The following is a 17017-nucleotide window of genomic DNA, read 5'->3' as shown; positions in this document are numbered from 1 at the left end:
ACAAAGAGATGCAAGCCAAAAAGGAAAGCCGGTGTCTTATTCATTGGACGGTCTAGATCTAAGATCTGCTCATCAAGATTCCATCTCCAGACCTCCTTTCTGGGTCCGCGCAGGTCTCGACCCATCCCCTCCCTTTCCCTCTTTCCCGGGCAAACAAAAGAAACGAAGAACACCGACAGCATTCCAATGGCCGCCGGCTTTCTAAAACCATCCACACCCCTCACTCTCCGCTCTGTCCGCCTTACCTGCCCCTTCCCCAAGAACTCCAAGCTCCCCGCCACTTTGATCTCCTGCGGTCCCCGCGACCACCGCTGGCCGCTGCTCCGCGGCCGGACCCTCAGCGCCGAGGCCATCCTCGCGGTCCAGGCCCTCAAGCGCGCCCGTGGAGACGACTCCAAGGTCGAACAGGTCGTCTCCACGGCCTTCATCCGCCTTCTCAAGCCCGACCTTGTCGCCGCCCTCGCCGAGCTCCGGCGGCAGGGCCAGTGGCGCCTCGCCGGCAAGGTGTTTGTCGCCGCGCGCAAGGATTTCTCCTCCAAGCCCGACTACTCCCTCTACGCTGAGATGGTCGCGACGATGGCGAGAAATGGAATGCGGGAAGAGATCGGTCTCTCGGTGTCGGACCTGCTTGCGGCGCGGGAGAAGGGAGATGGGTTCTCGGCGGATGATTTAAGAGGGTTGGCTCGGGTTTTCAAGGCTTTGATTGGGGCGGGGAGTGGGAAGGCCGTGAAGAATATGTACAGAGAGCTGAAGAGAAGGAATTGTGTTCCCGATGAGTTCTTGTTTAAGGATTTGATTAAAGGACTCAGGGGAATGGGTGAGGGAGAGGCCGCCGATGAGGTGGAGAGGGATTTCGAAGTTTGGTCAAATGGTGGGTCAAGGAGTGAGCTGCTACGTGTTTGATGAAATGCTCGGCCGAATGGAACGGGTTAGTTTATCTTCAAATCGGTGACCTAGAATGCTTGCTAAAATGGGTTACCAGAGCACCTCTTTTTCACAGGATGGCTGGCATTTTAGGTTGTATGAGAGTTGTAAATAATGCTTCAACCTAGAAGGAAGAAGATAGACTGAAAATGCAACAAACATGCACTTTTCTGCTTCTGCTAGAACATTTTATTCGTTCTTATATAGATAATTTTCTTTATGTCAACTTGTTGAGAAGCTCAAGTAGTTAAAGTTTTTTATAATGTCATTGGCAAGGGTATGCGTACAGAAAACAACATGAAGAAGAATACAATTAATGCACCTTATCATCCTCATTGTTTCACAATGAAAAAGGAAATCTCAATGTACTAAGCTTTAATAAAGAATCAGACTCGAAATTAATGAAAAAAAAAAAAAAATCTTACTCTCCTGTAGCAGAAATTCCCTGCTCGAGCCTGTCCCTCTTCATCTTCTTTTTGGACACAGGTTTCTTCTTCCTTGGTGGAGGGTCTTCTGTGCATGCATACATACATGTAGCGAGCAAAGTTACCATTGAGGAAAAGCAGCACAAGTCTCCCTACTACAAGCAGGACAAGCAAACCTGGGTTTAATAACATTTCCCTGTACATTGCAAAGATGGCCATCTAGTCACAAGAAAACAGAGGCAAATATTATGTTGTGCGCGCTGGTGATTACTTAAAATAAGCACATAGTGCTTCTACTATGTTTAGCACAAAACAACAATGGGCTAAATAATGAAATCTGGAACTTGCTCTCAACAAGCTTAAGCAATAGCAGCTGATGCATGACTAAAGGTAGGAAGGGAGGCATGAACTTTAATGACATGTCAAAGTGAAAGTTAGTTCAGCATAAGAAACATTCAACCAAAAACAGCGGGCGAGCATAGGAATAGTACATAGTGGTATCAAAAGAATTTGACCAAAATTTATCCTGTTGCCAATAAGGATGCCTCAGATGAAGGTACAAATGATTACTTCGAAGATTGACTGCAGATCTTCATGCGAGACAGACTTTTTGATGGACAGCCATTTGAGAAAGTCCATCTGTCTGATGGATAATGGGATCGATAGCATATATTCCTCATAAAGATTTTCTAGCTAAGGCATAAGAAAGGTCAGATGAACATATAATCATAATCTCATCAGAGTATGAAACTACTAAGGGCAAAAAAAAAATGGAAATTTTGTAATTGTCATGGCGTGCAAGCCATTGTACACAAGGCCACGGAGTCTTCCAATACGGTTGTTCCCTAATTGCCTACAGTTGTATCGATATAAACATGGATACGAAGAGCACCATTGGTATTGTACAGTTCCAATGCAGAACTGGCGATGGTATGGTTGCTTGGATGCCGAGACCATTCATACAGGTATGTACCATTTGACCTACCATACCGGTACCGGATGTATTGGTTAGTGCTGATAGTTTTTAATTTTGTGTGATGCTGTTAGTTTTGGTGAGCATTATTCGTTCCGAAACTGATTCCTTACCATTCAGATGGAAAAAGTTTCAGGTTTGGTGCTGATATTTAAAACCTCAATCTAAAGCCTCTCTAAGAAGAAGAATGCACTTATGCCCAAATATAGATAGCAAAATGTACCTCATTTATATTAAGGCATGGTACAGAAATGAACTTATAGAATCCATTTTCATGCTATCTATCATGTTCTACCAAAACTGTAAAATCCGAATTCAGAATAGGAATGATTTTTCCAACAACAACAACAAAAAAAAAAAAACAAGAAACACTCTATAAGAATGCAAGATTTTGAAAAAAAATCCCATATCTAACTCATGCTTTTCAGTAAGAATCATATAAACTCCAAGCAACCAACTAATAAAATTAAAGTCTTCAGCATGGCAAAGAATCCTTTTCCGTTGAGAGAAAGGCAAATTGCATAGCACCCTTGAGAATAAGCATTAACCAAATGCTCTCAACATTATCCAAGCACTTGTGGTGACTCTTTGTTAATACAGATGTATCTCTCTACAAACTATCATGCAAAAGTAATAATCAAAATCACTCCTTTACATTCCATTCCAGACGCAAGCACCTCAGCCTTATCCACGTCAAACTTCCTGCCAAGATCTTGCTTCAAAAGAATATCCAGAATTTTCAAAGCCTTCAAGCTCTTAAATTTTTTGATAGCTTAGACTATTAAACGATTTCCTAAACTTTTCTATTGATCTCGTTTTATCTTTCCTATGTTCTTCATTGTAACCAATTAACTATATTTGTCATTATTCTTCGCCAAAGCCCGCCTTCTTCATCTTCCTCGAATATGTCAGGTTGTCTCACCTTAGGTTGCATGCATCTAAACCAAACAAGGCCCGAGTGGTAAGACTTGGCAAGCCCAAGACCTGTGTTTCAGAAAGTGTTGTGTTATAAATCATATCTAGGAACATATGCAAGATGCTGCTCTTAGGCTATGCTTGCTTCGGGATTAAAGGAGGTTTAAAGGGAATAAGGGACCCTTCAACCCATTTATTCCACTTTCACCAACCAAAGACCAAAACAAAAAGTGACAGATTTTTTTGAAAGGGAACAGTGGATAATTTTTAAAGTTGGTAGAGCAATTTTTCTCACCTAACACAAAGTAGAACTATAGGACCATGAGATGGAGTAGTTTATTCCAGTGTAAAATGGGTAGGGAGTAAGTTAAGCCATCTACTCCAGGCTAATTTATTCTGCAGTCAAATACAAGTAGTTTAATTAGATCTGCTTTAATGTTTGATCTCATTCGAAAGCCTGTTTGGTTTCGGTTTATGCCGCATATGTTTAAATAGACCAATTTCTTCCACGTTATTCTGTGAAGCAACTTTCTGCAACCCACTTTTCACCTAGAGGCAACAGGGTAAAGAGTGGATACCCCTTTTTCTCCGCCTAACCTAGCTAAATTAGGACAAATCGACCCTGCTTGAAAGGCAAAACAATTTTGCTCTGGATTTGTAGACTTGGTTCATGGCCATGTAGACCAAGGGACACTGCAACATGGCCATTTTTAGAGCCGACCATGATCCAATCATGGTATATGACTGTGTTTAAGATGTGATTATGTTTGAGATTAAGCCCAAGAGCAGCCTAATGCATTTGGAGGCCTAAAGCAAACTCACTAAGAGGGCATTTTTCTTTTCTGTTTTGTTTTAAGGCCTTCCCTGCGGTGTGGTGGACTTTCTTTATGCCGGGGTCTTAGGCGACCACCTCAGTCGCCTAAAGGGTGGGCCGATCCTGAATTTAAGCCCTTAGTCTAGTGGGGATACTATGACTTAAATGGGAGAGTATGTGGGGATCTATATAGGTGGATCTTATACAAAATTAAAGAAATTCAAATAATATCTTCCATCTAGTATTTTTGGTTGCAGCCTTATTGTTATAAATAATATCAAAGTGGACCGGTCCACGGCCCATATGTGACAAAGGGATGTTGTAGCATGAACGCATTTGGGATTAACCATAGGCCGATCTTGGTGTACGTAATTGAATTTTGTTAGATTTGAATCTTTAGACTGGTGAAGATGCTATGATTTAAGCGATAGCAGTATGTGAAGATCCGTGCAAGAGTATGTTCGATCTAAGATCATTTGTGCATTAGATATTTCTAAGATACTTATATAGAGCCAATAAACCTGAACTATTAACTTTCAGGTTAGGTGAGGTCTTGAGCACTATATATTCAATCTCAATTCAAATCAGTCTACTTGCCATGTTTGGTTTAAATATTTCTTAGAGGCTATGTAATCATTATTCACCAGAAGCTAGTTAAAACTAGCATAGAGGCCTCGGTTCGCAAACACAACAATAGCAATACAAAAATTTAACCAAAAATCTCATGGTCGTCTTAAAAGAAAGTAAAAGGAAGGCAAATAATCATATTTTTATCGGTATGCAAAAGGAAGGTTAATGCAACTCAGAGCACATGCATCACATATGTAAGTCACAGTCACTCAAGAACCCAACATAAAAATATTGGGCACCAGAAAAGTTTTGATATTGTTCGTTTATCAATGTAAGAATGGATGGTTAATGCAACTAAACACTGCCTCAAAAGTTTTCAGAGGACATGCATCCCATATGTGCCATTCAAGAAGCCAACATAAAATGCAATTACTAAGAAGCACCGGATTTAAAGGAAAAGAAAAGGGGAAAGAAAGGGGAAAAAAAAAAAAAAACCAGGATAGCTAGTGCCTCTAAGAACTGTACAATCTCTACGTTTTCTACTGCTCTTTGCTTGGCTGACTTATATCACGTAATCAAACAGGGACGAGTACTGCCATACCCATGCACACGTCCTTAAAGCTATGTTCGGTTGCAAAAAGATAACCGAAAAAGATATTTATATAGAGAAATATAATTATTTATTTATTAGAAAATTAACATATAAAATACTCAGGAAAACTTCATTTACGAAAAAAGGAATCCTACTTTTCCTTTTTTTTTCCCTCAGGTTTTCAATATAATTCGTGGATATTACATTAAAAGTGCTTCTGTGTTTTCCAAAGCAACAATTTTTTTCCGAAAATAATTAATGTTTTATAAAATCATTTGCAAAGTATTTCTACAAAAAAAACTCAAAAGGATGTCCATATGAGAAAGTAGAAAATCAAGCTTCTAGCTGCTGCTTCTCTTTTTTTATAAAGACAATGCCAAAACATGCGCATAAAGTGGCCAAGCAAAGTACCTGAATACAAAAACAGAGCCCACATCTATTGACCGGCTCGCACATGAATTAGACTGCAAGCCCATGTGAGTAAGGGCTCACACGGCCCGTACACTAGCAGAGGAAGAATAGGACTGATTGGGCCGCAAGCCCATGTGAGCAAGGGCTCACACGGCCATGCACGTGTTGGAGGAAGGATTGAACTTCGAACAGGAGTCCACTTCTTCCTCCGATTCTGCCGGGAGGAGGGGACTGTGGCAACCAAATCTTACCTTCTTTGGGCCAATTTTCATCTATAAGAGGACCTCTCCCTCTCCTTTGGCATCAACCTTGGGAGCTATTCCAATTAAGGCTTAAATCTCTAAGTAATCTATGGGAAATATTTGGGTTTTCGCCATCGATCCAGCTGGAGGAGCTCATTGAAGGCAAGGTAAGCTTCTTCTCTTCATTCTTTGGTTTTTAAGCCAGCATTCCATCTTGTATCCAGCCGGCGAATCACCGGATTGATCGCGGACAAGATTCCCCTATTTCATCTTCTTTTTCTCTCGTTTCGGTCAGCCGTCGTCGGGCGTGGCATGCTACCGGCATCGCATAGGCCATCAACCATTGGGGGGTTGCCGGCCACAAGCGGCTACTGCCATTGAGCACCCTCCTTCATTTAGGAAGGAGAAGAGAGAGAGAGCCTCACGGTTCTCTCTCCTCTTATTTTCTCCTTTCTCCCTCTAGTTTCTCTCTTCTTTTTGTTTCTCTCTCTAAACAACCCTATGGATCCTAGTATAGAGTCTTATCGATCTGATCTATGAACCCGAGTTGATTCCTAAAAAGAGGTCCTAAACTGTCCTGGTGCCTATGTTGCCTACTGGATCAATCACCCCAGTCTTCTTAAGTGTCCCTAGAATCCATTGATGATGAATCCTATCAAACGACCTTAGTCCTGATCAAGTCCATACCCCATGATTTAATGATCGAGTAGCTTAGACTTGACCTGTCTGGAGCCGCTGAACACTGTCACCCGACCAACCATCCTCTTTATTATTTTAATTCTATTAAAATCATTGAACAAAAATTAATATTTTTTAAATAGGTTTAACTGAAGTTTGATGGTTTAAGGTGAAAAAAGTAAATATATCTTATGCTCCTTATTATTTTTCAAATCATTATATTTTTCATGCATATGATTTGTGAGTAAAAATATCATATTTTTCTTAAAATTATGGATCAACTTATGTATTATGAAAATAATATTTTATTAAGAAAAATAATTCTATGAATATTTTAATAAAAATAGCTTTATTATGAAATATAAATTTGATCATGCTATTTAGTATTTTTCATATATATATATATATATATGTATATGTTTTAAGAAAAAGATATATAATTTTGTAAAAGCTCTTAGATAACTATGTATGATCTCTTGAATTGAGAAAATCAACATCCTGGAGCTAGCATCCAATGAAAATGGCTCTCTGCCAATGGGTTAAAGTTGGTAAATATGAACTATGATATCTTGTCGATCACAAAAATGGCCCCATCATGGGTTATAGTGATTGTAGGCCGAATATCTGTGAGCAACGTGGACTACTTTGACTACTACAAGTATTTAGGAGAATCACCAAACTCAATGTGAATCACTTTGGCCACTATGAGTATCCAAGAGGATCACCAAACTCGATGCGGTATACTTTAGTCATTATGAAAATTCAGAAGGATCATAAACTCGATGTGAATTACTTTGGCTACTATGAGCAGGGCTGGATATGGTTCAGAAGCAAGATCTGCCACATCAGAAAGTCGAGTCGCATGCCAAATTTCTAGAGACCATAACCTACTTATATGATGCTCAATTGAGATGATCTTTTTTTTTAAAAAAAAAATTGGGTATCTTTTCGAGATCTATAATTTTGGGCCAACCTCCTAGGAGGTTGAATCAAGCCGAAATTCTATCATTTAGGTTCTAAAAGGGGCTAGTCAAATCTAAAGCTTCCTTTTTAGATAAGACTTTGACCGAGCGTAGCTCTTTATTCGATAAGAATTCGACGGAGTGACAGAAGGCAGAGTTGATGTAAAAGTTAAGATCTACTTTCTCAAAAAATTTAATTTTTTTTAAAATTATTAATCATATTTATTTTTGAATATCTAGTCCTATTTGAACTAGAACAGAAATCCAACCCAAATTGTAAAGGGAGGACCTCACTAATATTATAAATAGGGACTATGTACTTTAGTTTAAGAGGTGTGAAAGAATCACCAATGAAAGAAAATGAGACTTAAAACCCTACTTTTAAGATTTCTCCATCTTCTTCTAGTTTTTTTTGAGAGATTCGAGCTGAACAGATTGAAGAAAATTTTCTTCCCGATCGGATCAAGTTGGTATCAGAGCTATACTTTTACCTGGTGGAATTTCGACTTGATCTGATCAGATCAAATGTTTTGATCCATGATAGGGTTAAATGACGTGAAGAATGATTTACGAATTTATTTACAAAATAAACTTGAAATTATGTTATGAAAGATGGATGATTTACACATGCATGATTGGATTTATGGCTTGTTTTAATATACTATACTATGAAATGCTTTATTCTGTAATATCTGTTATTTTTCTTAAATGATGCATCAAGATAGAAAGACTTATGCTCGATCTGGTAAGGTAGAGTAAAATTTACTTGCTAAACTATATCGCTCATATATCTCTATTTTTATTTTTCTCTCTCCAGACGGATAGGGTCGATAAGAACGAAGGATGGTTCAGGTTTGGAATTTGTACTAGCAAGCTTGATAATTTTGTAGAAAAATTTTAGTTTATTAAATTGACTATGAATTTGTAGTTAATGATTTTTTTAAATATTATTGATTATGAGTTTGGTACTTATGTTTGGATGTAGACACTCTGAACCAGCATTGATCGCATGTAATGGATAATAAAATTAGATTTTTATTTATTATATTTTGTATGAGATGAGTTCAAAAATTAAATAAAATATTTAGCCTCATATTATTATGGGTTACACGTTTTGACTGCATAGCCGTGTTATATTTCGTATTTGAATTTGGAGCATGAGAATTATTTTCCCGTACGCCAAGTAAGGCAGCATTAGCATGATCATATATCAGAGCAGTTACACCAGAAAGATCAAAAACCCTGGCCCCCACCTACACCTTTTGTATGAATCTCAGATTCCAAGTCACACGGTTCCCAAGTCCCAACCGGAGTTTTAACGCAGCATCCTTTTATTGACTCTGACCGGTCTTCCAAGCCGTGCTTCCTCACATGTCCTTTTAAGGTGAAAACTGAAAAGACTTTGCCTTGACTCTTCTCCATGGAATATTAGAGAGAGAGAGAGAGAGAGAGATTAATCCAAAAAATAATTGATATACTTTGGTAAATTGAATCCTTGATTCTTCTGAAAAAGATAAATTGGATACCTGATAGAAGAGGAATTTACAGCTCCCTTGACCGGGTCACTATAATTTGGCAAAATTGTTTGCATGCTAAAGTAGATTTATTTATTTATTTTTTATCTTTGGAGCAGTATTGATCTTTGGACAAAAGCAAAGGAGGGGACTGGTTATATTCGTTAAAAAAAAAAGAGTAGGATAGACTACAAGAGAGATAATTAAACTGTTATTAGAGTAACCTCTGCATTAGACTAGAGCTTATCTTTTATGTAAGCAATGATAACATTCATTCTTCTCTCTTATTTTGAAGAAGAAGTATATTCTGCGTTCTTCTCTGTCTTGTAATACTCATTCATGGTCAATGTGATAGAATTGCTACCTCATCTCTTTGGTCTAAGTTCTCCTCTTTTGTTCTCCTCAGCTACTGTATTGTATTTTTAGAAGTGGGATCTTGTGAGTAAAGTTTTCATAATTTATACTCGTCAGTGCATGAAAGTTAAATCATATGTTCTGATGGAAGGGTGATCAGTGATCTTGACCTCATGGCCGTGACTAGTGCGGTTCTATTTTCCTTCTTACCAGAAGGATTATTCATGCTAATTGATGTTTGGCCCAATAAAAAGGAAGGTGATCTCTCATCAAAGTAAATACACTCATGAACAAGACAGCATTAGTGGATGAAAGAAAATTAATTATCTACTTAGTCTGAATTGGATCAAATCGCCATGCTTGTTAGTTTGTTTTGTTCTCTTCAAATAAGAATTGATGGAAGCATCTCTTTTTCTGCAAAAAAAAAAAAAAAAAGCTTAACTCTTTTGATGAATAAAATTTTCGCTCATAGACCAAAAATCCTTGATGTATCTGACTTCTTCTTGCGAACATTGTCAAGATTTGTAATTCAGCTGCTGCTCTCTTTTTTTCGAGTAAAAGAGCTAGGAATTCCTAGCCTATTATATTTTTAATGGTAAGATTTAAGAGTGCATATTGTTGAAATCACCACTTATCCTAAAAGCTTAAGCTTATAGGATGAGATAGATTTATTTATATATTTTATATTTTCTAACACTTCCCCTCACATATGGGCTAGACTTTCCTTAATAGGCATGTGAAATTTTTTTAATAATGGGGTTAAAGAGTGCAGAAATAGGATTCGAACTCAGGACCTCTGACCTCTGCTTTGATACCATGTTGAAATCACCACTTATCCTAAAAGCTTAAGCTTATAGGATTAGGTAGATTTATTTATATATTTTATATTTTCTAACACATATAGAGTAGAAAAATAGCTAGGGAGGGAAGTCATAGATTACAACATGAATAAGCGATGAGAACTGCATAAGGCTAGAAAAAAAAAAGCAATAAGAGATGACAGGGTGTTGATGGCCTCAATTTGCTTGTCAGCTGCAAACAATGCCCAATCTCTAAATAAGAAGACATTTCTTGGACGCCATACTCTTTGACTTCGCTGTGAAACTGAAAACTATTGTTTCTTTTTCCTTTCCATAGACACCAGCTAACCACCATCACCAAAATCTCATGCTACTAATATTGAGGCTGGATGTATAGTCGGCACAGGACTTCTAGTAGTCCCTTGCTAAACATTTTCTAGTACTACTAGTCTAAGAATTACGTATGCCGTGAGCTAAAGGAAGAGGTTAAGTGTGAAGACATATGCGGGGATATATTTAATCCCACATTGTTTATTTTTTAGGTAGATTTTGGGTATTTATACAGGATCAAGATACCCTAATAATACTTTCTGGCTATTTTTTTTGAATGAGGTCCTAAGTTGGGAATGCTGCAACACATATATATTTGAGCTGAGTACGAGCCAAACGTTATGTTTGTGATTGGATTTGAATAGATTTGGATTTTTAATCTGACGAGAATATCAGAATTTAAACGAATGGAGTATGTAAGGATCCGCATAGGCATGTGTTTAGTCGTACCTCGATTATTTGTTGACAGATTTTAGGTACTTATATAAAATGAAAGAATGCAAAAAATATTTTTTGCCTATTTTTTTTTTATGACATTTTGGATTGTTGCATTAAGGCTAGTCATACATGCACAGATGGAAGCCTAGAAAAATGGTTTAACTTCGTTGACGCTTCGACACAAAATCACTCTCCAGATCTTTTCTCTCACGCTGGCCAATGACACTCAAAGTTCTGTCATTTTGACCAGCAGAAAGGACTGAACCTTGGACCAATTCTTGAGCAACTGAGAATTACTTCAAACCACCAGTTGTAACCTCCACTAGTAGCCCTATAACTTCCACGTCATCGATTGCCATCTATCTTGCTATTAATGCACACCCTCATTCTTCCTCAGCTGCTCGAGCTAGTTCTTCCAGAGGGACATGGCAGTCTCCCTTGAGCATACACCAACCTGGGCTTTTGCCACAATCTTCTTCTTCACAATCTTTATCTCATACCTCCTAAAACGTTCCATCGATTTTGCTGGCACCGTAAGTTCTGTGCCCCTCTCCCCCCTGCCATTATTCAAATCGAGCACTCCTTTTTTACTTATTGGAAGACTCAATAGATCGCCCTCTTATTTTGTTGTAACCTTCCAAAATCCATTCTTAAGTGTTTCTGATTTCTCTTGCAGTGGCTCAAGAGACGTCAGAAGATCTCATTGTATGATGCAGTTGATAAGCTCAAAGAGGGTATGCTGAAGTCACAAGACTAATAATTTAGTCCTTATAGTCTTTTTATCATATCCACTTACATCTAGTGCAATTATTGAGGTGCAGAGCTGATGATTCTGGGATTGTTATCTCTAATCCTAGCTGTAGTCCAGAAACCTATTTCATATATTTGCATACCAACCAAAGCAGCAGACTTTTTGCTCCCTTGCAGCAAAGTTCACGACAAAACCAATTCTTCCTCTTCTGGCCATTGTGCTGCTAGAGTAAATGCTTTGTAACAGAGGATCTCATTCTTTACATGTTAAAATTTGAGGCATGTTGTGAGAAGTGCATTGGTTTGCAGGGGATGGTTTCTCTGGTGAGCCAACAAGGGGTCCATCAGCTCCATATATTCATCTTTGTGTTGGCTGTCGTGCACGTCCTCTGCGGTGTAGTCACCATGGTTCTCGGAAGAGTTAAGGTATTCTTAAACTACTTGGATACATAATGTCAACCTTACCATCATCTAATTCTTGGTATTCTAGTGTTCCATGCTGCTAGTAATGTTATATTTGTTTTTGTTTTTTTAATGACAGACGAGGCGTTGGAAAGCTTGGGAGAAGGAGACAGCAACAACTGTGTACCAGATTGCCAATGGTCAGTAATTCTGTTTATTTCCTGAAAGCAGTGGATGTTATCTGTGTAAAGTGTTACAACTGGACGGTTCGGTAGGGTTGTTCATCCACCATTTCTTTCCTCATTTATTAAGCTAAGTCGATTCCCCCGACTTCGTATGAACTCCGAAAGCAGACCAGTTCGGCCATGCGATTCACACACCTAAATGCTGAACTAATTTGAGGCGTGTGCATCGCATGGTTCGTATATCTTTTGAGATATGAAGGATAGACTTCTGTATGCTTACGAAGTTTTGGTTCATAAATTAAGTCTGCAACACAACAAAAAAAGTCGATACTAGAGTTTGCATGATTTCTTAAGTGGATTAGTCCTGTAAAGGGATAATATCATGCTGCTAATGTACTTCTTTCCGAGGACTACATTCACAGCACTGTGCTTATATGCCACTTTAGGGAGGGGAAAAAGACTGTTGATCTAATGTATTGCAATGCAGACTCAAGGAGGTTTCGATTCACAAGGGACACTTCATTCGCAATAAGACATGTAAATCCGTGGACAACAACTTCTGTTTATATGTGGATTGTAAGTTTATGCGAAACTGTTTGGTAATGTTCGACTGCCCAAAATTGAGTCTAATAAATGTGAAATGAACAGAGATGCTTCTTTAGGCAATTCTATGTAGTAGATAAAGTGGACTATCTCACATTGCGGAATGGTTTCATCTCGGTAAGAAGAACTCTGAATTACCAACATTTTGCAGTTAATATGTTGAATTTAATAAAGCATGACTTATGGTGATCAGATAAAACTGTTGGCAACAAAATGCAGGCTCACTTCTCCAGGCGCAGAACATTTAATTTCCAGAAGTACATCAAAAGAGCATTGGATGATGACTTTAAAACTGTGATTAGAATCAGGTTTTAATTTATAATCATAAAGCAGTAGCTTCACTTGGAATTTTTCTCTAAGTATATTTTCCAGCGAAGTTAGTGAGCGTTCATAAATGGAATATTATTTCTCTGGCAGCCCTTTCATGTGGTTCCTGATGGTCATTTTCATGCTTATTGATATCCATAGTGAGTATCAGATACTCTTTAAATATCCTTTTTTTCTTTTTGATTTCTTATGCACATCGTTGATATTTGTTTGTAATATTTCTAGGATGGTATTCGTACTTTTGGTTATCCTTCCTGCCTTTAGTTGTAAGTATAAGTTGACAGAAATCTATTGCACTGATTTTGTTTAAAGAAATTCTCAGTAGCTTTTGTTTTCTTCAAATAGATTGTATTATCTGTGGGAGCGAATCTCCATATGATCGTTACTAAAATGGCTCTTCAACTAGACAAGCAGAGGACTGTAATATCAGGAGCGCCTCCAGTGCAACCAAATGATGATCTTTTCTGGTTTGGCAACCCTAGATTGATCCTATTTCTCCTCCATTTATCTTTTTTTCAGGTATTTCTTCATTCAGAATAGTAATGCCTAGTATGCTACGATGTATAAATACCGTAAATCTCGACACGTAAGAACACCTTTCATTTTTTCCTCAAGATATAATTAACATTTTTGTATTTATTTCCAGCCTATTGCTTTCCTATATCTCCTGAAATGTACTGAAGCAAGTCCAATATAAAATCTTCGAGAATACAGAACTAAGAAACATTAACCTCGCCCGCACCTTCACTCACATATGCAATTTTCTCCATTTAATGTGATTCACATTCAGAGAAAAAAAAGGAAATGACATCAGTTACTGCTTTCTTATCATATATAGCTTGAATGTGTTACTACTGCTCAAAGTTAATAATGCTTAGCCTACCTATTTTTTATTTGTACAGAATGCTTTTGAGCTCACATTCTTCATTTGGATCTGGGTATGCAGTCTCCAGTCATCCCTTTAAGTTAGGCCAGCATTTTCTTGCGTGTAAATTTAACCAATTTATTTCGACTTTTCCAGTATGAATTTGGTTTGAAGTCTTGTTACCACGAAAACTTGGGAATCACCATAGCAAGGGTGACGATAGCGTAAGTTGAATTCATCCATAAGTCTCTCTTTCAAATGATTTAGTTTTTATTTTCCCATTTCAAAACTAAGGTATATATGATTCACTGTAGCAATCTGCGTAAAAGATCATCCAACATCAACTATGTGATTAGATTTTCAAACGATCACTTTAAGAAGATATTTTGATATTTGGACTTCTTGTTGTATGAAATCTAACCTTTATCTTTCATTACCTCAGGATGGTTGTTCAATTCCTTTCTAGTTACATCACTCTTCCCCTGTATGCACTTGTATCTCAGGTAATTCTTCGATCAATCAATGTCCACTTTAATATGTATTCATCCTTTAAGATCTCGATGTCGTCACTTGTCCTACTCATACAGGGATCGACATCATGCTTGGGTTAGATCTTATCATAATAGATTACTAAAGACCCCTTTAAAATCTTACAATTTGAGACTTTAGCTATGTTCCTTCTATAACAGATGGGCTCAGATTTCAAGCCATCCATGCTTGAAGATAGAACAAGAGAAGTCTTAAGAAGATGGTATGAAGACGTGACAAGAAAGCGAAAGAAGCAACATACATGCAAGAATCCAACATCATTTCATATGCAGGACAGCAGGATATCAATGCGGACTACCACTTAACATATGTTCTTTTATGATATCTTGTGTGTAAATACAAATATCTCCAGGAAGCAGTTAATCTGCAGGAAACTTTACATTGGCTGTACTGAATCTTGCATGATTCCATATATCTAGAGGTCCATATGTTCATCTTTAGTTGAGAAGGTCAAAAAAAAAAAAAAAACAAAGAATTTTGCAGCTACCAGTTTTTCTTTTGTTGCTGGTTCCTTAGTATAAGAGATATGGGAATAAAAAAAAATATTTGGCCTAAAGATATGAACCTGTCATGTAGCAAAATTCTTTCTCAATAACAATTATGTATTTAGACTCAAAAAAAACAATTATTTGTATATTAAAATAAAGATAGGGTTTTTCTCAAGATGTATAAAAGAATGGAATTGGAAAACCTAACTTCTTCTCTCTTAAATCCTCAGGATGAATATTTAAAATAAATTGATGCTATATAATAAAAGCAGGAGTGGAAATGATATGATTTATTTGTCAGCAAGCATACTCAATAGTCCATTAGCATCAAATTTCTACCGGCTATCAAGTACTGATGAATAGAAATTTCAGCCACGTTACACTCTGGTCCAATATTATTGTCATGGAAGTCCAGCTCGAGGAAAAATATTGTACCATTACAACACCGTTTTCCATGTTCATCATAGAACTATTTAGGTCACAGTAGCGTGCATCAAGATTATTCCATCCCACTCCTTGTAATTAATTAGTCATGCAGATAGAACAAACTAACCAGACCGAAATGTCTCATTCCTTCCGAAAAAAAAAAGCATTCACAGAAAAAGTCAGGTGGAAAACGGAGCGGCTCCAAATCGGTAGTTTTTCGTGGTCGGTCATCAGCGACAAGTCCAAGGCGGCACCCAGAAGCCAACAAATGAAATCGACCGACACCATCTATTAGCCCAGCTCATTCCTCATGTCATCGGTCTGTGGGCCCCTCGTTCCTTTCCAAATGAGTGGTTCCTCCGCTTGCCGGGGAGTAAAAATATCCGTCGCTGTCCGTACCGAATACTCGCTTCTTCCGTCAACTTCTGAGATGTTTCTTTCTTCCATCCATCAATGGCCATCTCAACCCAGCTCCATGGGCCCTTCCTCCCTGATTCTCTCATCTAATATTAAATTAAGAGCTACTGAGAGGTCAGCCTCCATATCTCCGATCGTTCTCCTCACTTAGTTCCTCTATTTTCAACTTCCACAAAAATTCCAATGCTAATGTACGGCTTACTATGGGATTATTTTCTACGTAACCTCAAAGAAAACTTTAGATCTATTTTTACTTATCCGCTTAAAAAGTACCGTGGATATTTATAACAAAAAATGACCGTAGTATTATATTCCTCAATATTTTTTTTTTTTTGGAGACGATGCTACAATGAAATTTTATCCATCATTAACATGGTATCTGCAGTAATTGAAGGACTCTGCATAAACTAAACCTTCATTATAGATAGAAGGATTTGAATCCGATATATATTTGGAACGTGAGAAGCATGTATTTATTGCCATCAGTGATCATATAAAATGTGAAAAGGACTTGAATTTAATATATGCTACTTCCAATTAACTTGCCCTATCGTTAATATGGGCATCGATGTGCTGGATGACAAACTCAACATAAGTCAAGCCTCTATTTTAGATGTACTAATATATAACCTATGCAATGCACCGCTATTTAATGATGGTCGAGCATATTAATACAGGCAAATATAGAACTTTGTACAAGATGAGCCTCCATCTTAGATATATATAATAAATACTAGCATATAACATGTGCAACGCACATAGCATGAATTTTTCTTCCTTTTCCAACAATTCTTAAAATTAAATATTGCACTGCAATAGATTATACTAAATAGAAAGCTTCAATAACCAATTTTTTTTGTTGTTGCATATTAAGCAATGAACTTTAATTATAGTTGAGCATAAACTTCCTTCATTAATATGGGTATCATCTGTACAATGAATGAAGAACTTAGCACAAGTTGAGCTTCAAAACTTTTGCCATTAATATCGGCAATGTAAATATTATCCCATATCATGCACATAGCATGATTTTTTTATTTTTTAATTATTTTTGGAATATAAT

The 17017-nt window shown here is 37.4% G+C and overlaps 2 protein-coding genes across 2 annotated transcripts; both read left to right on the top strand.

Annotated features, from left to right (window-relative positions):
* Positions 1-28: 28 nt before the first annotated feature.
* LOC103702875 (protein THYLAKOID ASSEMBLY 8, chloroplastic-like) lies at positions 29-1150 on the top strand. Its single transcript, XM_008785506.6, has one exon. It carries the CDS (start codon positions 187-189, stop codon positions 901-903), a length of 717 nt encoding a protein of 238 aa, XP_008783728.3. The 5' UTR covers positions 29-186; the 3' UTR covers positions 904-1150.
* A 9995-nt stretch (positions 1151-11145) lies between these two features.
* On the top strand, positions 11146-15379 carry MLO3 (Seven transmembrane MLO family protein). Its single transcript, XM_008785507.5, has 15 exons — positions 11146-11475; positions 11619-11676; positions 11764-11921; positions 12002-12118; positions 12234-12294; positions 12767-12855; positions 12928-12999; positions 13102-13190; positions 13300-13349; positions 13435-13475; positions 13555-13728; positions 14112-14147; positions 14231-14298; positions 14517-14577; positions 14764-15379. The coding sequence occupies exons 1-15, from the start codon at positions 11368-11370 to the stop codon at positions 14926-14928; spliced, it is 1347 nt and encodes a 448-aa protein (XP_008783729.3). The 5' UTR covers positions 11146-11367; the 3' UTR covers positions 14929-15379.
* Positions 15380-17017: the final 1638 nt, after the last annotated feature.

Source organism: Phoenix dactylifera, chromosome 8 (assembly GCF_051530095.1).
Source record: "Phoenix dactylifera cultivar Ajwa chromosome 8, Ajwa_hap1_PhDact_Kaust_v1.1, whole genome shotgun sequence".
NCBI classification, from domain to species: domain Eukaryota; kingdom Viridiplantae; phylum Streptophyta; class Magnoliopsida; order Arecales; family Arecaceae; genus Phoenix; species Phoenix dactylifera.
The sequence above is the reverse complement of the archived record's forward strand: the minus strand, read 5'-3'. Positions and strand labels throughout refer to the sequence as shown.

Bases quoted from the DNA above. Each gene is read 5' to 3' on its own strand.
- LOC103702875 (XM_008785506.6), top strand. From the start codon at position 187: ATGGCCGCCGGCTTTCTAAAACCATCCACACCCCTCACTCTCCGCTCT.
- MLO3 (XM_008785507.5), top strand. From the start codon at position 11,368: ATGGCAGTCTCCCTTGAGCATACACCAACCTGGGCTTTTGCCACAATC. The intron at 12,295-12,766 runs GTCAGTAATTCT...ATTGCAATGCAG, and splicing joins TGTGTACCAGATTGCCAATG to ACTCAAGGAGGTTTCGATTC. The intron at 13,476-13,554 runs GTAAGTATAAGT...TTCTTCAAATAG, and splicing joins TATCCTTCCTGCCTTTAGTT to ATTGTATTATCTGTGGGAGC.